Genomic DNA, 24,411 nt, shown 5'->3' with positions numbered 1-24,411 from the left:
TAGATACAAGTGTTCCAGAGAGCTATGCTCACAGCTCTACTTGACCATCCTACCAGGTTACAACATTAGTTGCATCCTGTCCTAGGTCTATCTCTGGCACAACTTGTAGTAAGTGTGGTTGGTAATACTGGAAGTGGCTTCAGAAAACAGAACGAGGCGTGTGTATTCTCACGTACTGCTGGCAGGGGTGTTGGAGGTGTAACGTGTGCATCACAATATCCAGAGGTATTTCCCTTTTAAGTAAGTACTACACTTTCAACCTCGTAGAGGATGCACTACAAGGATATCACAGGGCTAGCACTATGCTGACTGCAGAGGAAACTATGAAGGTACCTCGGAAACATCTGTGAGGTGCCACACTCTTTGCACATGGACTTTCTTCCAATGTGTTATTGTTTTGTGCTGCGTTATGTGACAGCATTTACCGAGCACACGGCTTGCGTTTGCATGGTCTCGTAGTGCATTTAGATCCAGAGCTCACTTTGCAATTCTGGAACTTTGCTGAGCCAGAGAAGGGGAGCGTGTGTCATTCTGATACTGATCACCCGCCTGTCCTATGTATTGTTCAAGAATGGACTGTATTGGTTACTAGCAGAAATAAGAATGGTCTTATCCTGTCAGCCATCTTTGAAGAGAAGTGTGCGCATATATTGGACTCTGCACTTTATTTCATTACACTGGTGTTTGCCATTTTCTACTGTCCTGTCTGAGGACACATTGATATTGATAGGCATCATCCACTGATGTGGCTTTGATTGAAGGTTGTGCCTGTGCGGACATAGCATTATGTGAAATTATTCTGAATGCCCCATTGAAGGCAGCCATCAACTCTGCTGCTCATCTGGTCTCAGGCACAAGACGTTCGGACCACATTACCTCCATCTTCACTACCTGACTCAACTGGCTCCCCACTGAAGCATGAATTACTTTTATATTGGCCTGCATTCTCCACAGAGCCCTACATGAACGCTCAACAAACTATCTCACAAATAAGCTAACCATTTTAGGTGGCTATTGTTCCCTCATAAGTTCCTACTCCATGCATCTGGCCTCCCCAACATTAAAAAAACAGATTTCCAAGGAAATCCTTCTCTGGCGCCACCCACAAAATCAGAAATGCCACCCCACCTACCATCAGGACAATCACATATCACCTTCTAAAAGGAACTGAACCCCTTACTCCTACAACAATACCTCCCAGCCTAATTGCCTGTTTATGAACCTGCTTACTGCTTGTTTCTCAATCAATTCGGACTGTAATTATGTTTTGTTAACTAATACTGCATTGTTTCTCTGTAAATGTACTGATCTGTTAAGCTCCATAAAGCTCTCTGATATCCCTTGGGGTCTTGTTCACGCTATAAAAGACAGCAAATATATATATATATATATATATATATATATATATATATATGTATATATGTGTTGCTGTGAGGATATGGCTGCACTGTTCGAGAGGCACAGCTTACTTTGCCAGCTATGTGGGTTATGTGGATACAAGTAGTTATTGGTCCTCTCTTGCTACTTTAGGTTTAGGGCGGAGTATGACTATGTGTGGATGAAAAGAAACGGGAAGAATTGTTGGGTAGTAAATATGGCTGGGAGCTGGTGTCACGATTTACAGCAATGCAGGACAATGGGACATAAAGCAAGGGAAATATAGTACCTAAACAAAGAGTTTCGCTGCATCCTTTATGGTTAGGAAAGATCAGGTGTGAAGGATATAGACGCCAGATGATTGAAGGATAATGCAGTAGACACATTTAGGCTTACAGGAGATCACTTCCTGGGTCTATGGTGGATCCTTCTGGGCAGTGTTGTAAGTGGCCATATAAAATCTCTTCTAGCAATGTCTTAGTGAAGTTGCTGAAACAATTAGAAATGTTGCCATGGTACCTGTCGCTTAGTTCCTCACCAACTTCATCCTTGCACCTTTCCATCTCTTTAATAATGTAATACCTGCACTTTCACAATTGCTTTCTTAACCTTCCTGTTTTCTGAAATTTGCTTGAAAATTCACAATTTTTCCACTATTTTTTATAAATTTTCTCGGGGGGGGGGGGGGGGGGGAAATGAGAACACCCCCGAACCCTCCTTAGGTTGTTCGGGCTCGCGCGCTATGTGCGCTCGCTACGCCGTACCCCTTGCAATTGTCACTGTCCGCCACTGGACCTACCGCATTAATATTCATGATATAGGTCCAATTGTAACCTCTCTAGGAATCGCTATAATACAAATAAGTCTTTAGATATTCAGAATGGTGACTTCCAAATTGAGGTTTGGTAAGAACTGCAATTTGGAAATCTCAATTCCTAATTTTTGTACATCTGGTCCTAGGTGCTACAGAGCGGGATTATTTATGGGTTAAGCATCGTAAATAATCCAATTACATGATAAAACCCTAGGTGGCATTATTCACTTTGGCTAATAAATTATATACAACTTCTGGAGGGAGACATGCACAATAAAATATTGTTGTACACCTACCTGCTTGTGCTTTCAGATGAGAGCTTGCAAAATAGAGGACTACTCTGCCGATGTTCGAGCTGGGGAACCAGGTTCGAGTTTCGACATGAGCTCTATATCCTGTGATTCTGGGCAAATCACTTAATCTGCCTGTGCCTACAAAAAAAAATGTGCCCTTGTGTAATGTAAGTGGTGCTCGTGTGAAGTGTTCCAGTTCCTTTGGATCTAGTATGTGCTTATAAAACTGGAAACATACATATATAATTTGTACCGTATTTGTGGAAAATAAAGTACGCTCAGTTTAAACTCCAAGTTTACAGCTAGGGAAGTGGTTATACCCATTGCCCCTGTATAGTTGCTTAGTCCTGTGCTCAGTGCCCGTAAAGGTAATGGAATACTAGTGCGCCACTTTAAAGTTAAATGTTTATGTACCACATCTCCGTATGCTCCTTTGCATTTTTTCAACTGGAGCCCAGGAACTGAGCAATATACATGTCTGTTCTACGCCCTGTAAACGGGCAGATACCACCAATATAATTATGTAGGGGGTCACAGAGGTGCACAGCTGTAATCAAGCTTCCATCTGCACTTTTCTAGAATGTGTACTGGTCTTTGATCTCTGCGATCGGCAAGTATGTGGCACAGGAACCGTCCTGTTTTGTAGGTATCAAGGACCCCCTGATAGGGATAGGCCTCCTGGGTCAGGGAAAACCAATTTTTATGTAAGGGTATATACCCAGGCAGACTTACAGTACAAGAGGCTGGCTATTTAAAAAAACATATTATATAAACATCAATAATAAAATTAGTGCAATGGACTGAAATGATATCAAAAAGGTAATTTTTAATTCCGATATAAAAATGAATAAATACATATAGCTTTGTATACACAATATACGCAATAAAAACTATTGATTCCTTGTGTGAACTTTCTTAAACACATCTTAAGAAGTCATAGCAATTTTAATAAAAAAGGCTTTTTCCTTATTCTTAAATCTCTGGTTATGGAGAATGGGGCTGTGTGTGTCAACGCGTTTCGACAAAGTATTTTGTCTTCATCAGGACAAATGAATATTCAGCCACTTTTTCTAAACAGAATAAAACAATATTTTTAGATGACATCAAAATAACAGTGCATTGCTTTTTTATATGCTTTCACAAATAGAATATCATTCATTTGATAAAAATCTTCTTAGCCAGACTTGTGTTATTATAAGAGCTTTTTGAATAAAAGAGTTGGAAAACATACATATCTCATATCTCATGGTGTAAATAATCTATAGTATTTCTCTATAAACAAGATGACAAAACATTCCTAGACATACATACAAATGTTAAATAGAAGTTGGCGTAACATTTTGGCGATTTTACGTTAACAGGATACCTATAACTGTAATAGAAATTTGCGCTGCTTAAAAAAGGCATTCTGGTTGTGATCCCTATCAGATTTATCTAGAATTTACTAAGTTATTTTAATGTTGACCGGCCTATGTTTAGAAAAAGGATTCACTACAGGAACAGTCCTGCCAAGGATCACGCATCAGGTGTGACACTCCCGCATTTCAGTGCGGTGTTCCGCATCACCGCACTGAAATGCAGTGTCACGCATTTTGCCACCTGCCAACGCGCCACCAGCAGTGCCTGTGCATCGGCTCTGCTGCTCCCGAGAGACGTGCTGCGTTGCTGGGCTGAGTTTGTAAATAGTTAAATGCATCTGCTCTCAGCTCTGGAGTGGCTGAGAGCGCTAGCCGCTACAATGTATCTACCCGGCCTGTGCCGGCTGGAAACACTGGGGAAATTTAGCGGCTGCAGCGCTGGCGCGACTTTAACATTAAAGTCGACTCACACTGCTGCCAATTAGGGGAGGGGGTTGCCCTCGGTCAGCAGTCGATTATCGGCTGTGACGTACATTTTGTGAGATGCTGCGGCAATGCCGTGGCACTGCTTGAACCGCCGCGCGATAATTTAAACTTAATCACGGGTGTGATCATCCCCGCGACTCAAGCCCATGTCAGCGGCCACGGCTGCGGCCGCAGGAGCCCAGAGCACACAGTGTGTGGCGCCCGCTGCTGAGCCGGGAGATTGTAAATGTAAATGTGTTTCGATTTATATAGCGCACTTTAACCCAGGGGCCTCAAGGCGCTTGCTTAGGGAACCCGTCCTGGTATTCCCCTGTGAGATACCCCGGCCGGGTATCCACAAGGTGAAAGCCAGGCATCCCGCCGCGAGGGGCCGTAGTGGAGATTAAGCAAGCTATTGCCCAGAGTCGCAGAGTGTGACCCCGTGAGTCGAGTAGGCACCAGAGCGAGAATTGTCGATTCCGTGGAATTGTTGAGCCCGAGACCCGCCGAGGCGGGGAATCGAACCCTGGTCCACGGCCGATCTCAGCTTCTGGGTCTGCCGCCTCTAACCACTGAGCCACGCTTCTCCCGATTGCAGCCTGGGCGTTTGCTGAACGGCCTTTCTTTGCAGCCAGGAGCACTCTCGGTGCTTCGATGGGGCGCACAGCGGAGGTGAAGTAAAGTAGGCACCACGTGGGTGCAAGCGAACGTCCAGTGCTGGCTCAGTGTACTGTGAGGGTTCAGCAACTCCGCTGCTGAGTGCGGACTCAAAACCCTGCAGCTGGGATCCTCATGGAGGAGCCCGGCCTCTGCTAGCTCTCTTCTCTGTGACAGAACTACGAGAGAATCAGCCGAGTCATCCCTGCCTATTGGAAGTGAAAGGTACGGGGCAGGAGAGACGTAGGGAGAGGAGAGCGCAGCCATGGAGGGTACAGCTGACCCCTGGAGCACGTCCTGCGAGATCAAGACTGCGGTAAGAGAGGTACGACTGCGCCCGGACAAGTTGTTTACTAATATATAGAACCCGTTACACAGTAACAGTCAGCTGCCATCTGCGGCCCAGCCCTCCCTCCTCTCCTCACATGGAAGCGAGAAGCACGCCATGAGGGGGCTCAGTCTGGAGACTTCACCCCTAATATAATGAAATTGGCCCAGGCCAGTCCGACAATGGGGGAGGTTTCTTTTCGCAAGACGTGATGTTTTTCCATCGAGGAAAGCATACTCGGCATGTAGTAGTGATGGGTTTGCACTACATGATGACTAAGAAATTATTTTTTAACATTCCATTTTTTAACTCGGCAAACTTGTTTCTCGAGCGCAGTGGAAGAGGTATTGACTGATTTTAGCTGCCTGAGATTTCACGTTATGATGAAAGGAAGTGTTTTTTGATTCTGCTTGAATTTGTGGTCCCTTGCTGGGCAACTTTTCACTCTCCCTCTTCATGGACAATGTTATATGGTATGGTATGGTTTGGGGTTTGAACTGAACGACTCATTATAAAATCTATAATCCCAGATTCTTTAGCCTCGTGAGGTCACCTAAAAGTGCTGGAGAGTTCCGGATCTAGTTTTCATGTTACACCCATGCTGCCATCCATACGTGAGGGTGCACGTGCCCTGCTCTCCACATTCGGCCTCAGCAGCATATTGCTTGTAAGACCTGAGCGCTTCTGTTTTTATAAATGACAAAAACCTTTTCTGAAAAGCAGCGTGAAAATGCAAAAGGGAGAAATGGTCCCTTAGGGGAAAAAAAAACACACGTTGACTAGTTACAGTTCACATTTAATGGTTCTAAAATGGTTTCTGAATTACCATGATTGATCATCTGTGTGCAAATTCTATCTCCATGTCGTTTTTAAAGATACGTCTGTTATTAGCCAGAAATATGAAATGGCTCCTCTCGGAACCCCTTCCTGTAACCATCATCTTAGAAAGGGGCAGTAGGTTACTGACTTTGCATTTCAGGGGTTTCGCAGCAGCTTGAAAGTCTTTCCCAAGCATATTATTGTTGTAGATGGCATATTTTCTGGTATTTAGCTTTTTCCATGGACTTAAGTGCTTGGTTTCATTCAGGGGAAAAAAAGTCTCTGAGAACTGCAGTCACGCCGCCTGTCTCCGGTTAATGCGCTTCCATTTGTGGTGCTTTGCTGCAGTTTTAAGATCTTCTTAGAGTTTCTTGTTGCTCAGATGGGTGTATTTTTTGATATGTATCTGTTTCCCTCATCGTCATTGCTTGATGTTGCTCACGAGAAAGTGTCACTCATAGTCTCTGAAATGTCACTCATAATTAAACCGATATTATGAAACGGTCACACATAGCAATCTGAAACCTTGGCAGCTATGCAGGAAAATGCACTACTTTTCATGTTCCCTAATCGGAGGAAGGCAATAGATGAAGAACATCTTTTATTTTTCATTCATTTGAGGCTACAAATAAAGCATAAAGTAAATATCCATGGATAAAGTTAAAAATACTTCGATTACTCAACCACTTAAATTCCCTTCAGGAATGTAAATTAGGTTTTTAATCTAAAAAATCAGTCCCCTACCAAGAGAGCTGGGCCAAAATGGGTCTTCTACTTCCTACTAGCAAATGTATATGTACAGGCAATTAAACTACTAATTTGGAACTTCCTCCAAACATTTCTTCACTTCAGTTATTAACATTCAGCTTCTGAATGTCTAAGTCTGTTTCTCTGAATGTTCTACACGGGGGTGGGGAGATGGCTAGCTTTCTGCCTTGCTGTTCCTATACTGATCAAAGAGAACCCCCCTTTCAGAATTTGTTTTCTAGTAACCCCTTACTCTGCACAGCCAGGGTTCATGTGTCTGCATGGAAGGTGAAAGGGTGGGTTTGCAGGCCAAGGGGTGTGTACAAAATTTACTGCAACCATTCTGTAATCCAGAAAAGCATCCCCTTTTCAGAGGGCTGGTGCTGCCAGTTAGGTTTACATTTTAAAAGTGCCACCTCATACATGAATACATTGCATCTAAAATCTAATTTTAAAATGTATGTAGCTAGCTATCTTAAAGTCACGAGTGGCAACAACCCTTCAGTCGCTTGGCCAGTCCTTCATTTCTTACAAGCTGGGTTTACCATCGGTTCATCAGTAACAACCTTCTGGCAGCAGCAGGTAGTCTTTAAGGATTTCATGGAGCCCTTTTGGTATTAAATGAAGGATGGACCTTTGCCTCCATGCTGCTGCTTTGATTCTCACTGGCCAGAACTTGGAAGGTTGGGAGCTCAGTTGAAGACTGCAGCACGGTACAGAGCCAGTAATGGCTGGTATGTCCCTTCTGCTTCAACATTTCAATGTTTCTTTTTGTTTCTCCATTTTGATTTTTGACCATTCTATGGTCAATGGGTGGAATGTTGTATTACCATTATTGCCCTTCTGCCTCTGGTTCTAGCAGTCGTTAATGGTCCTCTGTCATTATCGGCCCTTGCCTGCGGCTTGGATCTAGAACTCTGGTTCTGGTCTTTTAATAACTGGCACAGTCCTTCACAGTAGTGATAGATGCACCAATTGATGCTATGGCCAAAACAGTAGTAAGATAAGGGTATATGTGAAGAAAAACGTACTTAAATTAACCCAAAATGTTTTAATGACTGATAAATGAGTAAAATGTGAGCTAACTGAGACCTATCAAAGTCGAAGATGTTTTTTTCGAGTGCCAAAATGAAGGGCCTTCCATTTGCCCCAAAGATGATTAGTTCTTCATCCAAAGCTGCATATCCAAGAGGCAGTGTTCCACTTCAGTATTTTGCAAAAAACAGATGTAGAGCTACGTATCCTCAGTGTAGCCTTAACGTACCATTTGACTGCCACATGTTAGGCCAAATAAAAGTCACAAAAAGAAGGTAGAAAGCCTTGGAGCACAGCACATCCCAACAGGACATCCAATTTGTAGGAACTGGTTCAGTAGAAAAGGGCGGAGTTTAACCTGCTGCTTCCAGTTAGTATGTTAGGACTGAAACCACCTAGTGTTTTCACGGCGAGCCTGGGCAGTGCATGTGCTGCTCTGCGAGGGATGCAGTATTCGGGTAGGGACTTGAAGCTCCGCCTACTCTCCACCCATAATTTTCATTGGCTTGTTTAATTGTCCTTTGTAAACTGTGGCTTTTGAATGGTCTTTAGGCTAAGTAGTCGCTCCTTAGAACTGTCTTGTCTCATCTTATAATTTTACCTCTATTGAAAAAACACAACACTAGTCCCAGAGTTGACCTCCAATTACAGGCCAATATCTCTGCTCCCTTTCTTCTCTAAAGCCCTAGAAAAAGCGGTGAACAACGCCACTACAGCTTTTGTCGAGACTAACTCACTACTACAGCAGAGTAGTCCTGATTGATGGCTAATTAAAGCACGGAGACAGCACTGCTGGAAGTCCCTGAAGCCGTAAAGGAGGTCATGGACCGGGGTGGCAAGGGGTACTCATTGCTGGATTTATCTGCGGCCTTTGACACCGTCCCCCATGATAGACTCCTGCTGAGATTTCGGGAGTGCAGGTTTGGGGGTACGGTGTTCAATTGGTTTGCCTCCTTTCTAAAAGACCACCAGCAAACAGTATGGTCCCCTCCTTTCACTCCCCCTATCCCTCCTCTAGAGGTGGGTGTGCCTCGGGGATCCATTTTGAGCCCTATTCTTTAATATATATATATATATATATATATATATATGACACCCGTAGCAACTTTAGCAGAGGAACATGGAGCAAAAATCGTATCATATGCGGATGATACGCAGTTGCTATTCATCTGCAACAAAGATATGGATTTTAATGGAGACCGGATTAACAGCTGTCTTACAAAAGTGTTCTCTTGGCTCCAGTGTAACCAGCTTAAATGCAACCATGGGAAGTCTGAGATCATCTTCTTTGGCCACTGCCCCAGCAATGTCTGGCGCAGTTGGTGGCCACCTGACATGTCCCTCCTACAACATCTGTAAAATCTGGGGGTGAAGCTGGATGAGGACCTCTCCATGCAGGCACAGATTCAGACAGTGGTCGGAACATGTTTCGGCATGCTTAAGATGCTGAAGCAGTTTCTGCCTCTCTTGCCTATCACCCACAGAAAAACAGTAGTCCAAGCCTTGATAATCCCCAGGTTAGACTACACGAATGCACTTTACCTAGAGCTACCAGAGTATCTACAGGCCAGACTTCAGGTGGCCCAGAACGCAGTAGCCAGAGCAATAGTTATGCTTGGCCCTAGAGTCTGCATGACGTCACAATTGAGATCCTTGCATTGGCTCCCTGTCCGCAAGAGGGTCCAATTTAAGGCCTTTGTTCTTGCTTTTAAGGCTCTCCATGGTAGTGGTGCCGGGTACAATTTTGATGACCCTCAACGCACACTTAGGTCCTCAGCACTTCAACTGGCATGAACACCCAGATATCTTCGAGCTCGAATTGGGGGTCGTTCCTTCCAGGTGCAAGCTGTGAGACTGTGGAATAATTTGCAGGTGGAATGAAGGATGATGCCGGATCTCCTGGGATTTAGGAAGTCACTGAAAACGTGGCTGTTTCAGCTTTAAAGCCCAGTTCAGCGGTCACTGCGGCACATCGATTTCAGTCATCAAGTCTAGCGCCGGGACACTCAACTGAGTAGCTGCGCACTCTACAAAACCCATTTAACATAACATCTTGTAACCTTCCATAAGGACTGGCTCTCTTACTTGTGTTGTTACTCTTTGCTAAAAGAAAGTAATTAAAGCATACCATTTCTTTAAATGGTTTTTGCCTGCCTGCTGTTGCAGCCTAGACCAGCTTTCTTAACACCTAAAAATAAAAATAAATAAAAAAATTGACGCACCGCACAGTGGTGGCCGCACCTTTGTTTTATTTGTGGTGCCGAAAAAAAATCCTAACAACTTTTTTTGTTTTGTTTAGAAGCATCACATTCGGTGCTTTCATGTTAATGGAGGCCGCGCCCCTTTCTTTAGACGAGTCGCATCTAAATAAAGGTCCGTGGTAGCTATTAAAGTGAAACCGCAGCATTTATTTGTCAACTTCACAGACAAATGTTTTTGTTTTGTAAAAGCACGACATACTGTGCTTTCACTTTAATGGCAGCCGCAACCATTTCTTATTCTATTAACATGGAAGCGCAGCATGGGGCCCATTTAAAAAAAATATATATTTGACATGCAAAAGGTCTCGCATTTTCGAGAGTTTAAGATATTGGCATCTACAATGCCAATAGCTTAAACTCTCGTAAATGCAAGACCGTTTGCATTGCCAATGCTTGTTTTAAAGGTCTCCAACATGATGTAGAAACACCTCAAAAGCATAGGATAATCTACAGAGTAAAGCGCTGCAGAGTTACACCATCACAGGAGCAGACTGATTGTAGCAGGCACTGGGCATTTTCCACGGTGTGCCTGTGGGGGCTGATTTTGTCACTGGGGGCCGGTTTTGCAGCAGTGCTGCAATATCTGCCCCATGTAACTAAAGTAGGAGCAGTGCTTCTTGCTAGCACCCCCTCCCTATACCCATACTCGCCCTCCCCGCTCCCAGGGCTGGTTGCGCAGCAATCTGCCTGAGCTGGTTGCTGTTCCCAGTCGGGCCCTCCTCTCGTCAATGAAATAAGGCTCTACTTTTTTTCATTTTTCATTTCTTAGGCTATTCGGCTGGAAATCATAGATGGGAGCTTCCTGATCTTTTGAGGAAAATCTCCTTGATCTAGTAAATTCAGTGCATTTAGTTACATGTTGCCCCCTATGCACACAATTCACCCACAGGCTATTGCCAAGCAGCATAGGAATGCTTTGTTGTTCATCTGGGAAACGACAAAGGAATATTTTTGAGTTTCTTCTAAGAAAATTCAAATGTTTTGAGCCATTACCATGAAACTTGCGAATGTTTTCATTTGCCATTGTTTCTATAGTTTGATATATTGTAGATACAATTCCAAACCTAACCCAGCCTGATTTTTTTTATTCTAATTGACCTGTCACAGCTTCACACACCCCATTCACTGACCAGTGTTCTTTTAAAGTCTTCAACCTACCAACAGGAAAGATCAATCTATACCTTGCCATTTGCAGTTTGAGAGGCATGCATTTTACATTTGAATCGTAATCTAATAGAACCATTTGTGTGGCTCGAAATTCCTTTCCCACCATTAGACAAATTAAATTAAATGTGGGTTTTTGTAGAGCGCGTGTTTGCCGTGGCGTCTTAGCGCTTGCTGCCATAGGGGGCAGTCGGAGAATCAGCCCGCCGGTTAGGTACAAGTAATTAACCAGGTTTTAAGATCCTTCCTGAACTAAAGTAGGTTGCTTTGGGTTCTTTGGATGCAAGGGCATGGAGTTCCATAGCCTTGGGGCTAACTGTCGGAAGCTTCTGCCGCCCCATTTCAGCGTCTTTACCCTTGGAACTACAAGCAGGGATGCCGATGCAGAGCAGAGAGATCTGTGAGGCATAGCGCTCGATATATTGGTTGATCTGTCCGGGTCCCTACCTGTGCAATGTCTTGTGTAGAATACACATGGATTTGACCTGAATCCTAGCTGAAATAGACAGCCAGTCTCGAATGACTTGACTAATGGAACACAATTTAGGTAGTTTCAGTTGTAGCCGTGCGGCAGCATTTTGCAGAATCTGCAGTTTATGTACCACACTCTTTTTGGCTCCAAGATAGAGTGAGTTACAGTAATCGATTTTTGACAGAATCAGGGCCGTAATGACTATTTTATAAAGGGGCATAGGAATGAAACAGAGTATTTTCCAGAGGATTTTCAAGTTGCAGAAGCAGGACGAGGTAATGCTATTGACCTGGTCTGATATGGAGAGATGATCATCGATTAGATCTCCAAGGTTTTTTTAACTTTACGGGTTGGGGGTAGGGCCCTGCTGTCCCAGGCCACCAATCGGAGTTCCAGAGTGACATGTCCCTTCCAAACAGGACTACTTCTGTTTTCCCGGTGTTGAATTTTAAACCATTTTTCTGCATCCAGCTAATAATATGGCTCATGCAAAGGTTAAAACGTGCTGCCACGATCTCTGGTTTGGCAGCTAGTGAGACGACAATTTGCGTGTCGTCAGTGAAACCAAAGGAGCGAATACGTTTAGCCAGTGGGGTGACATATACATTGAACAGGGTAGGGGAGAGTGCTGAAACCTGAGGTACCCCACATGGCATGACAAAAGAGGGAGATTTGTGCTCATCTATCATCACAGCTTGTTGTCTATTAGTTAAATAAGACCGAAGGATATCTGTGGCCTTATCAATGATCCCTATTTCTGCCATCCGCTGAAGAAGTATACGGTGATGCATCCTTGTCAAACGCGGTGGATAAATGAAGCATTATTAATATAGCCTTCCCGCCCTGATCCAATTGTGCACGTAGGCTTTCAGTGGCTGAAATCAATGCAGATTCGTAACTATGCCGTGGCCGGAAACCATCAAATTTGTCGTTGGATTTTATGAAAGTCAGCAATTCCTCATTTAATGCTTTTTCAAAAACTTTTGATGGAAATTGTAGAGAGGTAATGGGACGGTAGTTAGCAACTTCCAAGGGATCAAGGGTCGTTTTTTTTAGAATGGGTTTTATCAAGGAATTTTTCCAGTAAACCGGAAACTGTCCTTGATTGAGGATGTTGTTCAGGAGAGGTGTCCGAGTATTAGCAATAATATCGTGGACCATATGAATGACCATGGCCGGGCAGGGTTCCAGGCGAGAGCTCGATTTAATTGGCATGATAATTTTCTCTACTCTATCCTGTGAGTGGCTGAACTTTTTTAAAATAACTTGTGTGTTTGATTTGTCTCATATTCATCTTGTCTTCCATTGGTATCATTAGAGAATTCATCATATACTTTGACCGCTTTGTCATGGAAGAAATTAGCAAGTTTGTCACAGAACTGTCTTGTTGGGTTAAACGGTTTTGTATTATCAAAGGTGACTAATTTAGAAACTGTTTTAAATAGTTCTCGGGGAGTATTTTTGGAGGCCATAATTTTCTCAGTAAAATAGGTGGATTTTGCCTCGGTTATGGCTTCTTTGTATATTGCTGCTGCGTCTCTAATTTTGTGTTTTTGTCCGACACGGAGTATTCCTTCCTCCAGAGTCGTTCTTTTGCTCTGCAGATTTTGTTTTACGTTTTTTAACTTGGTGTTATACCATGGGGCTGATGACAATCTATTTTTTGCACGTACACTGGTTTCAGGGGCTAGACCTAAAACGGCCTGTTCAATCCAGTGATTAAAATGTACTGCTGCTTGATCAGGATCAGTGTCCGGAAAGATGCTCTGTGATCGCAGAGCAGTCTCAAGATCAAGACTATTTCTTTGTTTCCAGTGGCGTGATATCCCTGTTCTGTTTGTACCAGAGGTTCTGTTTAGGAAGCCACTAGTCTGGACTTCAAAGAAGACAGCACTGTGGTCTGTCCAAGGCAAGGATAATGTTTTAATGAAATTAGTCTGTGGGTGGTTAGTAAAAATGCCATCCAAAATGTTTGCCCGTATGTGTATGCCAAATGATAATTTGCTTCAAACCTAAACTAAGAAACCGGTCTATTAACTCCTTGGTGTCAGTGTTATCGGTAGATTCCAAATGAAAATTAAAATCTCCCAACACAGAGAAATTAGTGTGTATCATGCAGGATTCCATAACTGTTGAAATGGATTCAATAAATGTGTTTCTGGGCCCAGGTGGTCTATAGACTAATAGTTCATTAAGGACATCAGCGCTGGTAACTTTAAAGCTAAACAGGATGGCCTCCTCCTTAAACTGGGGAATGTCAGAAAAAGTTGCTTTAATGTGTGAGCCGTAGACAATGGCGACTCCTCCCCCTCTTTGTCCTTTCCTATCAATCCTGTATGTCATAACTCAAAGGTATGGCCACGCTTAGGTCTGGTTCAGAGGCACTGTGGGTTCATGGATCTGTGAGGAACAGTATGTCCGGCATGTGAAGTTCAATGAAATCAGCAAGTTCGTGTCTATGCTTGGGAAGAGATCTAGTGTTCAGTAAGATACCAATTAAGGTACGCTTATTACCGAAATGTGTGTCGAACCGAGCAGTATCGGCCTCTTTTGGGAGATGGGGGACAGAGTGACCATTACCCAAAGCAAGATTACAGGTAGGACAGTACAGTGCCTTAGAAACATTTCTCGGGAAGGTAGGCTGGCAAGCATTGTCCTTACCTGTGTACTGAAGATTAGTCAATGTTGATTTAGCATAAGTAATTATAGAATTTTGACCAGGGGGTGTGGCGCATGGCTTGGTCCGGCCGCGGATGGGCGCAAACGGGCATGCCTTTGGCGTGCCGGCAGCGCGCCAGCTGCGCGGCCGTGAGAGCATGCCTACTTTATAGAATAGTGTGGAGGGAAAAGTGCTCAACTACTAGAGCGCTGACCTCCCAAAATGGCGGCCTGCCCAAGAATTGCGGAACCGTCAGGAAGTGGACGTCGGTCCTGGCGGAGGCTCTTAGGTTGCGAACCCCAGGTAAAATACAATTTATTTTTAACACAATAATTCCCCAATATAAAAACAATAGGTTTAAAAATTCTCAATGTTCAAATTGCAACCAGTCAAATGCTAAGTTATCGCTCCATTTTTAATTGGATTTTAAGTCTAGCAGATGGCAAGTACCCCCCAAGCTGCTGTATTCAATTGTCAATGCTGATAACTTTAGGCAGTGGTCGCGAGAGCATGCCTACTTATAGAATAGCGTGGAGGGAAAAGTGCTCAACTACTAGAGCGCTGACCTCCCAAAATGGTGGCCCGCCCAAGAATTGCGGAACCGTCAGGAAATGGACGTCGGTCGTGGCGTGAAGCTCTTGGGTCGTGAGCCCCAGGTGGAATAAAATTTATTTTTAACACAATAATTCCCCAATATAAAAATAATTGGCTGCAATTTGCACAATGAGAATTTTTAAACCTGTCAAGTCAAATACAAAGTTATCGCTCTGTTTTTAAAAGGATTTTAAGTCTAGCAGAATAATAAAATGCTTTCAGAAATGAAAGTTAACAGGCTCTCTCACTTTGTAGATTCCTTGAAAGGTAAATACAAATGGGATGAAATGTTTGTATCCAGTTATATTAAACCTCTTTTTTTTGTCATTGACAGGTGAGTGAAGGCCATTTTAAGTGGGGTGACTTAACGGTTCAAGCAAACAGTGCCTTTTTTACTGGCATCTATGGAATGTGGAACCTCTACGTTTTTGCACTAATGTTCCTCTACGCCCCTTCACATAAAAACTACGGAGACAATCAGTCCAATGGTAAGTGTGACTCTTGCTCAAGGGCATCACCGAACTCCGTGCTGCGTAAGATGAATGCATATTTTAACCTAAAACCTTTTTTGAAGTGTTTTACAGTATTTGTGATGAGTGGGTGGAATGTTGTAATACCATTATTGCTACTTTATCACTAGGGTTCACTTGATCTTATGCGGGCCACTGGACTTATGTGCAGGGTAGGACCAAATTATGGGGCAGAGTTCATTAAAATATGCAGAAAGAAAATGCTAATTGTGTGGCATCATGAAGCACATTTTGTGACAATATTTCTGCATTATCTTGTAATTTTACTCATGGTATCGCTGTCTGGGCAAACATTCCTCTTGATTAGATCCAGTTTAACACCCACGTACAGCAATACGCAAATGAAAGGTGATCAGTCACTCTTTTAGGGAAGGACCTTTCACCGTGTGGAACACATGTTGCAACTTTTTTAGTAACTACTGATCTGTTTCAGCTGTAAGCTGTGTTTTTTTTTAAAATCTGTGGATTAGGCAACAGTTGATAGATAATATGGGAATCCATAATTATTAGGAAGTGGCCTTGCTCATATCATTGTAACTTAACACACCACAACAAAAAAATTCATCACATGTTATCTAATGCCACTTCCTGAATAGACTTCTGTAAAAAGGGTGTTTGATTTGGTTTGATATTCTGTTCAAATGAAGTTGTCCATGTTTAATTTCAAACGGCTCCTGTGGACACGAGTGAATATTTTTATTTTTATTTTGAAGTAATCCCTTTATTTTTCAGGTGACCTAGGAATGGGCAGTGGAGAGGAACTGCAACTGACCACCACTATCACCCACGTGGATGGACCAACCGAGGTGTACAGGCTCGCTGGCAAAGAGTCTCAGGAGTGACCCTCCTACCTTCAAACTGTACAAGCCTGCGATTCTGCACATATGTAGTTTACAAACCCTGTCCACTTTAAAATATGTATAAAATGGCATACTCTCAAATACCCAGTATTTATAGCTCTATTTCCTCTCTTTCACAGAGAGCAGTGTCAACAAATATGTTTGGACGTTGCTATTGCACGGTGGCTTAGGGATGTATTGTTACTATTGAGAATAGTCACTTTATATTTTGTAATAGAATAGAATACACTGCGCACATCTGCTGGAGAAACCGGTCAGGACAATTATGGTGGCCGCGCTAATTTGTTACAAATAAAATTCCTAGATTCCTCCTTTTGACTTGGACATCCTTTACATTGACTAAACTTTTTCCCACAATGCAACTTTAGCAACTATTTTTTTTCCTCTATGGAGCGTGTCAAAACTCAGTGGGAATACTGGTATGGAAATCTTGCTGGTACATACTGGTATGGAAATCTTGCTGGTACATAATCTTGGAGTCCATTAGTTTTGATCATTCAGTGTTATTGAACCTTGGACGTTTTTACGCTCTCCATTTGGCATCGAACATTTTTCAAGCACTGGCGCTTGTTTTGCTGGTGTAGGATTTTTAAATAAAATTAATTTGTTGAGGGCGTGTCACTCCTATGTAGGTTTTAGAGCTGCTTGTTAAGTCAAGGACTCTTACCTTGTCAACTAAATGGATGTCTGACCGTGAAGTCTTTTTTTTTTTTGCTGATCTAGATCTTAAAAGAAAACAAAATGATAGATCCCTTAACACGTTTTTTTAAAGTAATTAAAACATAATTGATCACTTAGGACAGGCCTTTGCTTGTCTGTTCCTACACCTAGAGTGTAGGTTTTATGGCAGTTGTTTCCTGACCAACCAAATTTTGGGTTCTCCATTTTTTTCTCCTCAAGGCACTCGTACATTTATGGTGTGTGTTAAGGAGATATTTGTGTTCAGGTACTTAAGGTTGCTCTGCAGTAATGACTGAATTCAAATACGGACAGTTGTTGTTCAGGCCTTGGCTTCCCTATGTAAAAGGGATCATTATTATGTAGATTTTAATTTAAGAGGAATTTACTTCGTATTTTTGTACCCTAATAAACTTCACTTTTAACATATTCTAGAAGACAAGTTTTTATTTCTCTGTTGGATACATGATCTTTTATGTGATGAAATCGGATCTGGTAAATACATGTCGGTGTTAGTTTTCTTTTCAGCTTGCAAACCAAACGTTTTTTATATACAACACACTAACTCTTCCATATATTATGATGTAGATATGTTTTAAATATCCGGCAAACTACGTACATAGTGCTCCTTTTTACTCTGTTTCCTGATATGTTATATTTGTTGTTCATTTCTAAAAGCAATAAAACATCTCGTACAGGTAATTTAAATAAAAGTGACATTTTACATCAGCCTCTTGTCCATATTATGTTGTAGGCAATTTAACCTTTGTTATGTCATTAATATGTGCGCTTCATTTTGAATTGATGTATGATTTAATTCATATTTTCCAGGATTTTACCCAGTTCAAGGGTAACTCCACTCTTCCATGCTTTTTTTCTTAAACCAAGGACCGAGTTAGACCTTCTGACCTCCGCCTTACGAAAAATACTTTCCCTGTTTTCTGTCTCGGTTTCCAATCAGTGGTGCCCCTTTTGGCACAAGGAAACCGGCAGAATACCTATTGACCTCACTAACTCTCGCCACTCATTTATTACTCCCAGGAATGAGCTAGCACCACTGTAGCTTTTACTCTACATCTGAATACACCAATTTTTTTGTTTTTTTTGTTTTTACTTATTTGTTTCGAAATTAAGCGCGGATGTAAAGGTAATAGGTACCAAGGCCTTAAATATTGCTTAGGATGTAACGACAGCTTGCACCACTGACCACTCTCTGGGCTCCAAAATGTCAGTACCAATGGCTTGGATGAGCTGCTATTATTTTGTTTAAAATATATTTTAAATTGCTAAACGGATGTGATCTGCTGAAAATAAGCAGACATTGTCATTATGTGGACTTTTATTAGAAAAGTGCTAGTGTTAAGAATTACGTGCCCGTGCCGAGCACCAGCTGCACAACACAAATTAAGCACCTTTTATACATGCAGTAAATAAGGCATTTAGTAGCACTTACCTTCAATGACCTCCTGAAGTTGTATTGATTACCAAAAAGCTGCTCCCAGTGGCCTAATTTTATCCTCTAACTTTACTCCCTTTGAACATTTTGATATTAAGTGTGATCGGTTTACCCAGGTTAAGAGTGGTCAGAATAGTCTGAATCGATATGTCCTCTGCCAGAAGTTCGTACTCTAAAGGAGTAGACTACATCAGTGGAACTCTCTTCTCAAAGATCTCCGTTGCAACCCTTCCTACCCTCTCTTCAAAAAAAAGCCTCAAGCTGCTTCTTCTCAACAAATATTGGGGTCCTTACTTATACTTAACGCTCTGTCCATTTACTCATTGCACTACTCTATTCACCCCCTCATACTTCCTTTTCCTATATTCTCTCTCCTTCTCTATCTACCCCTCTCTATCTACTTATTCAACAGTCCTCTTCTCCATTACTTGATCTCTGAATTACCTTTTCCTTTTACTCCTGTTAGATTCAAATGCCTTATCCTATGTTAACAAATTGCCCTATGTTGATCTGTTTCTTGATGTGTAACTTATCCTGTAAAGCACTCTGATACTCTTGGGTCCAGTAGCGCTATATCAAACCTTTTAAATAAATAAGTGTGCAGCTCTCATGTTTGGAAGAAAAATGTGGGACTACGATAAGACACATTCAAGCTATGCACCGAAAAGCAAACTTGTGCTGAACCAGCAGGTCAAAATCGGGTCTGCCTCAACAGCTTTATTGGCGCCCAGGCAAAGCAGTGCATTGGGCCCTGCCTACACAACTACTCACAGGAATAAAAATGTTTAACGGAAAATTTGTGTTAAATTCTGGTCTGCATGGGGCCCCTATGCTCATGGGGCCACCGAGCAACTGTCCAGCATGCCCATGCATTGACAGCACTGGTCAAAATGGATAATACATCAAAATGTAAATCTACAATAAATACAGTGTCTGGTTTATGCAGTCCATAAACTCATACGTTTGTTTACATGCTTCATTTACAGTATGCCAATTTGTACTCTGTTCATACCTGTATGATGAAAGAATGTTCAACACGTTTGTTTTTTTTGAGTCTGTAGTCAGAGCTCTCAAGTTTGCCAGGTTGAGGCGCGATTAGCTCATCCAGACCAGTTTTATTTTCTTTGTATTTTGGAATTATTAGTTGTATGTATTCAGTTCTAAAATAAGTCCCACAATGCCAAAAATAAACCTGGACTGGATGAGCTGCTCTGCTTACACATGGATCTGGGAAACCAGAGAGGGCTAAGCATTACAGCATGGACATGTGCAAGAAGACTGAGATAGAGGCTCCAGCATTTGGAGCACAACTAACTTCCCATACTCGACTCTGAAGTGACATGAAGAAGTTCGGATAATATTTCACTCATGTTTCAGAAAGCACAATATATCAAAATGACATCAACTGCAGATGAGAGTTGGTAATCCAAAGCATGTTTGGAACTTTGTTTTGCTAAATTGCAAACAAGTGAGAATTGTTCTAAGAATTCCTTTGCATTGGATTGAATGTATCTACAGACAAGAACATCCCCTGCAGAACAACTAGAATATCACGCTTTCCCCAAACCCCCGCCAGCCCCCAGCTCACATGGGTTTATTCATAACGAATCCTGGGAAAGTTTTAGCCAATAAGGCTTAAGCATTTTTTATGAGGTCTTATATCTACCTTGACTTTTTTTTTTTTTTAAACTGTTTATTGCATGTTGCATATAGTACACTGCCGTTTGCGCCTACAACCTGGAGGCCGGCGGCATAATAAAGCGGGTATCGAACAATTGTGCGATGGTATGACACAGCCTTGTTACCGACAGCCCGGAGGCCTGGTGGCGTTGGATAGCAGCGTATGCCCTGCAGTTTGTACCGTATACAATACAGACGTGGTGTATAGTTACAGATGAACTTTTTCTTTTTCAGGAGTGCCATGAAGGAACATGTTGATAAAATAGTCACATTTTTCCAGAAATAAAAACCAAAGAAAGAAAAACAGATCAATGTAACATAAAATGATGATTGAAAAGGTGTCATTACAGTCTTAGCATTAGAGTGTATCATTAACCAACCATGCTCCAATGGTAGAGCCAACATATGAGGAGCGACCATGTTAGGGAACAACATCTACTGTGGGCCTCCAGGGCGGCAGAGTCACCCAGCGCCATTAATCTGGTGAGCACGCAATGCAGTAATCCATTCAGCAAAGCAATCCATCGAAAAGGAAAAGGGGGGACAGGAGCGCAGCCATCAACCGTGCAGACTACAGGCGGGCAGCAACACTTGCCAACGATACCCGCCAACGATACCCTTCAACCAATACCCTCCGGGGCTTTTCTGGGAGCAGGTGTATTTTGAGTGCTCTCGATGGTGCTCGCAATGTACGCACGGTATGGGCCCCAAATGTCAATCGGTCTGGATGCCGAGGGGACCATTTCCGAGTATTCAGTGCTGTTGAGATTGCAACGTGCCATGCTCCTGAGCCAGGAATTGTGGAGAGGGGGACGGCGGTATCACCATCTCAGCGCAACCTCTCGTTTGGCTAGAAGAAAGCCTAGCACCGCTAGTCTACGCACCGCCCTCGGAAACGCTGCCACATAACCCAACAGTGCGATCTCCGGTATTGGGGTCAGAGTTAAGTTTAGCATGGTACCAAGGGTGGTATGCACTCGTGACCAATAGTCATGCAGCTTAGGACAGGTCCAAGAAAGGTGTGCAAAATCCGCGAATTGGCCACCGCATTTGAGACAGGTATGAGAGTGTGAGGGGTCTATTCTGTGGAGTCGTGCTGGTGTGAAGTACAACCTACGCAGGAATTTGAAGTGTAAGAGTTTGTGTTTGCTATTAATAGATACGTTTTTGGTCGCTTTGCAGTACCACAGCCACTGGTCATCGGAACTAGAGTATCCCAAATCAGCCTCCCAAGCAGCACGGACAACCTGATCCTGGGAGGGGAGGAGATCGCAGCACAGTTGGTAAAGTTTGGAAACCAGGTGTGCGCCAGAAGGGTGCTGAATGATAAACGTGAGGGGTGTCATCTCCTCCGGGGGGAGGGGAAACGTTGAGAAGGAAGCTCGCAGTAGGGATCGAAGTCTGGTAAGGACAAAAGAGTCCATGAACGTCCTTTAAGCAAATCTGTGATCCTCTGTCAGCGTGAAAGTGTGCCCCTGCTGGAATAAATCTCCTATCAATTCTATACGGAACTTGGACAACGTTTGGCGCACTACCGATTCCCCGGTAATCGGGAGCCAAGTGGCGTTAGGCAGCGGAAGGGCTTGGGAATATAGTTGCTGGAGGCTGACCAGTCGGCGCAGCCTCCCCCACGCCCAGCACGTAGAGGAGACCGTTTGGATGTCTTTAGGGTCCCTCGGGAAGCCCGACGGGAGCGTAGTGATCAATGAACCCGGCAACACCAAGTCGGCTTTTGGCTTTAGATATGGGATCCTGGCGTCGGGGTGGAACCACGTATATGCATACGAGCATTGCGCCACCAGAAAATAAAGGTAAAAGTCAGGGACGCCTAGTCCACCCCGGTCGTATGGGAGAGTTAACACTCGCCATGCCACCCGTGGGGTTTTGTTGCCCCACGCCAGTGTCGGGAGCAATAAGCGAAGCTGTGTGAAGAAAATCTTAGTTAGGGGTATGGGTATGTTGTTGAACAGGTATAGAAACCTAGGCAAGACAATCATTTTGATGATGGCGACACGACCCACCATGGACAGTGGTAGCCTGTTCCCCCGCTCAATTTGTCCCTCCAGGGCCGTCAGTGCTGTGTCGTAATTTAGTCGAAGAATGGAGTCCGTCTCCAAATGTATATGAATACCTAAGTATTTCACGGAGTCGCAGCACCACGTGAGGGGGAAAGAGCTGGGCCATTCGACAGTGCTGGGCGTGAGCGGGAATTTGACCGATTTGTGCCAGTAAATAAGGAGGCCGGAATATTTGCCAAATCTGGTAATTTCCAGGAGTAATGGCTCCAGGTTGATGTGCGGGTGTCTGACATACAAGATAGTGTCGTCCGCATATAGCGAGACCAAAAGTGGGCCCGCGCGGAATTGGAGGCCACGATGTAAGTGCCGCTCCTCGAAATGACGGACCAGTGGGTCCATTGCAAGTATGTATAATAGGGGAGACAGTGGGCAGCCCTGCCTGGTGCCGCGCGCCAGCCAGAACTGAGCGGTGAGGGTACCATTGAGGCGGAGGCGGGCAACAGGCAGGGTGTACAGCAATTCAACAGTGTTGACCAAACACTCCGGGATGCCCATACAGCGCATTACAGACATCAGAAAAGGCCATTCTAAGGAGTCAAACGCCTTCTCGGCATCCAACAATATCGCCGCAGCTGGCGTGTCGGGGTCCACAAAGTGCAGGACAGAGAACAGGGTGCGGAGGTTGAGGGAAGTGGAGCGGTGAGGGATAAATCCTGACTGGGCGGGAGAGACAATGGCCTCCATCAAGAGGGAGAGGCGCATAGCAAGAACTTTCGCTAGTATTTTATAATCCAGGTTCAAAAGGGACAGAGGCCGGTAGGATTCACAGAGTGTAGCGTCTTTGCCTGGTTTAGGTAACAACACAATGACTGCTTCCCTCAGAGTTGGGGGTAGGCAACCAGTTTCGAGCGCCTCCGCGTACATTTCTACCAATTGGGGAACTAGGAGATCTCTGTAGGCCTTGTAGAAGTCAGCTGAAAACCCATCCAGCCCAGGGGCCGACGAGCCGTTCATAGTCTATGGCTTCTGTAACACTCTCAGCTGTTATGCGGTCTGCCAGGAAATCAATCATCCATCTCTCTAAAAACACCATGGCAATCTCATTCAGATAATCCCCTCTCTCAACAGCATCGTCAGTCAGGGTGGAGGTGTAGAGGTTGGTGTAGTAGGACAAGAATGCGTCACAGATCTCAGGTGTGGTGTGTAGCATGTCCCCGGACGGCCCCCTAAGCTCAGTGATGTAGGAGGAGGAGCAGGGGGACTAAGTAGGTGTACAAGAAGCTTGCCGGGTCTATCCCCTTCCCCATACTGTCTGGCCGTATACGATCTGGACTGGAAGCGGACCTCCCGCTCAGCCTCCTCTCGAAAGTCCACCAGTAATTGTAAGCGCCTGCGCTCCCCGTCCTCAGTGTGATGTAGCAGTTGCGCCGCATGTAACGCTGCTATATCGCGCTCTATGCGTGAGAGGGCAGACCTAATGGTACAAAGCATTCCAGTGTGTTTAGTATTGCAAACTCCTCTGATGGTCGCCTTAAATCCCTCCCATAGAACAGCCTGGGTATCCACCGAGCCCGTGTTCAAATCGAAGTAATCCACTATGGCCTCCTGGAGCTCCTCTGCGAAAACCGGATCCTGTAAAGCCCTCCCAGGGAAGCGCCACTTCCTCTCACAACCCCCTCCCGGGGGATCCTCAACCGAAGCACTATGGGGGAGTGATCGGACAGTGTGCGAGGTAGTGTAATGAGGTCCGTAACACACCCAACCACTTCCGGGGACAGCAGCCAGTAATCGATCCTGGTCCAGGTGTCGTGAAATCCTGAGTAGTGGGAATAGGCAGGGGTAGAAGCGTGTAGTAGTGTTTCAATGTCCACCAGGGAAAAGCGCATGCAGATGTCACGGAGGACTGTGCGGGAATGGGGTCGTGCGTCCGGGGTGGTCGCCGTGCTATCCCTTTGGGGGTCAAGGAGAAGATTGAAATCCCCACCCACCAGTAATAGGCCAGTATCCAAGCGCAACAAGTGTACCAGTATGTCATTGAAGAAAGCGGTCATCAGTGTTCCCGCAACTATTACATATCTGCCATCTTTATCAAGGATGGTGCGATGCGGTTGAAACTGGAGCCGCTTGTGAATACAGATCGACCCCC

At 44.0% G+C, this 24,411-nt stretch overlaps 1 protein-coding gene across 1 annotated transcript in view; it reads left to right on the top strand.

Moving 5' to 3' along the window:
- Positions 1–17,840, top strand: part of WLS (Wnt ligand secretion mediator) — a 179,066-nt gene extending 161,226 nt beyond the window's left edge. The window contains exons 11-12 of the mRNA XM_086953848.1: positions 15,378–15,531; positions 16,306–17,840. Of these exons, the coding sequence (XP_086809974.1) occupies positions 15,378–15,531; positions 16,306–16,415 (264 nt within the window). The 3' untranslated portion in view covers positions 16,416–17,840. The remainder of the gene's footprint in view (positions 1–15,377; positions 15,532–16,305) is intronic.
- The last annotated feature ends 6,571 nt before the right edge of the window (positions 17,841–24,411 follow it).

The sequence above is a fragment of the Lissotriton vulgaris genome, chromosome 1_1 (genome assembly GCF_964263255.1).
Source record: "Lissotriton vulgaris chromosome 1_1, aLisVul1.2, whole genome shotgun sequence".
Classification (NCBI taxonomy): domain Eukaryota; kingdom Metazoa; phylum Chordata; class Amphibia; order Caudata; family Salamandridae; genus Lissotriton; species Lissotriton vulgaris.
This window is presented reverse-complemented; position numbering and strand designations above follow the sequence as displayed.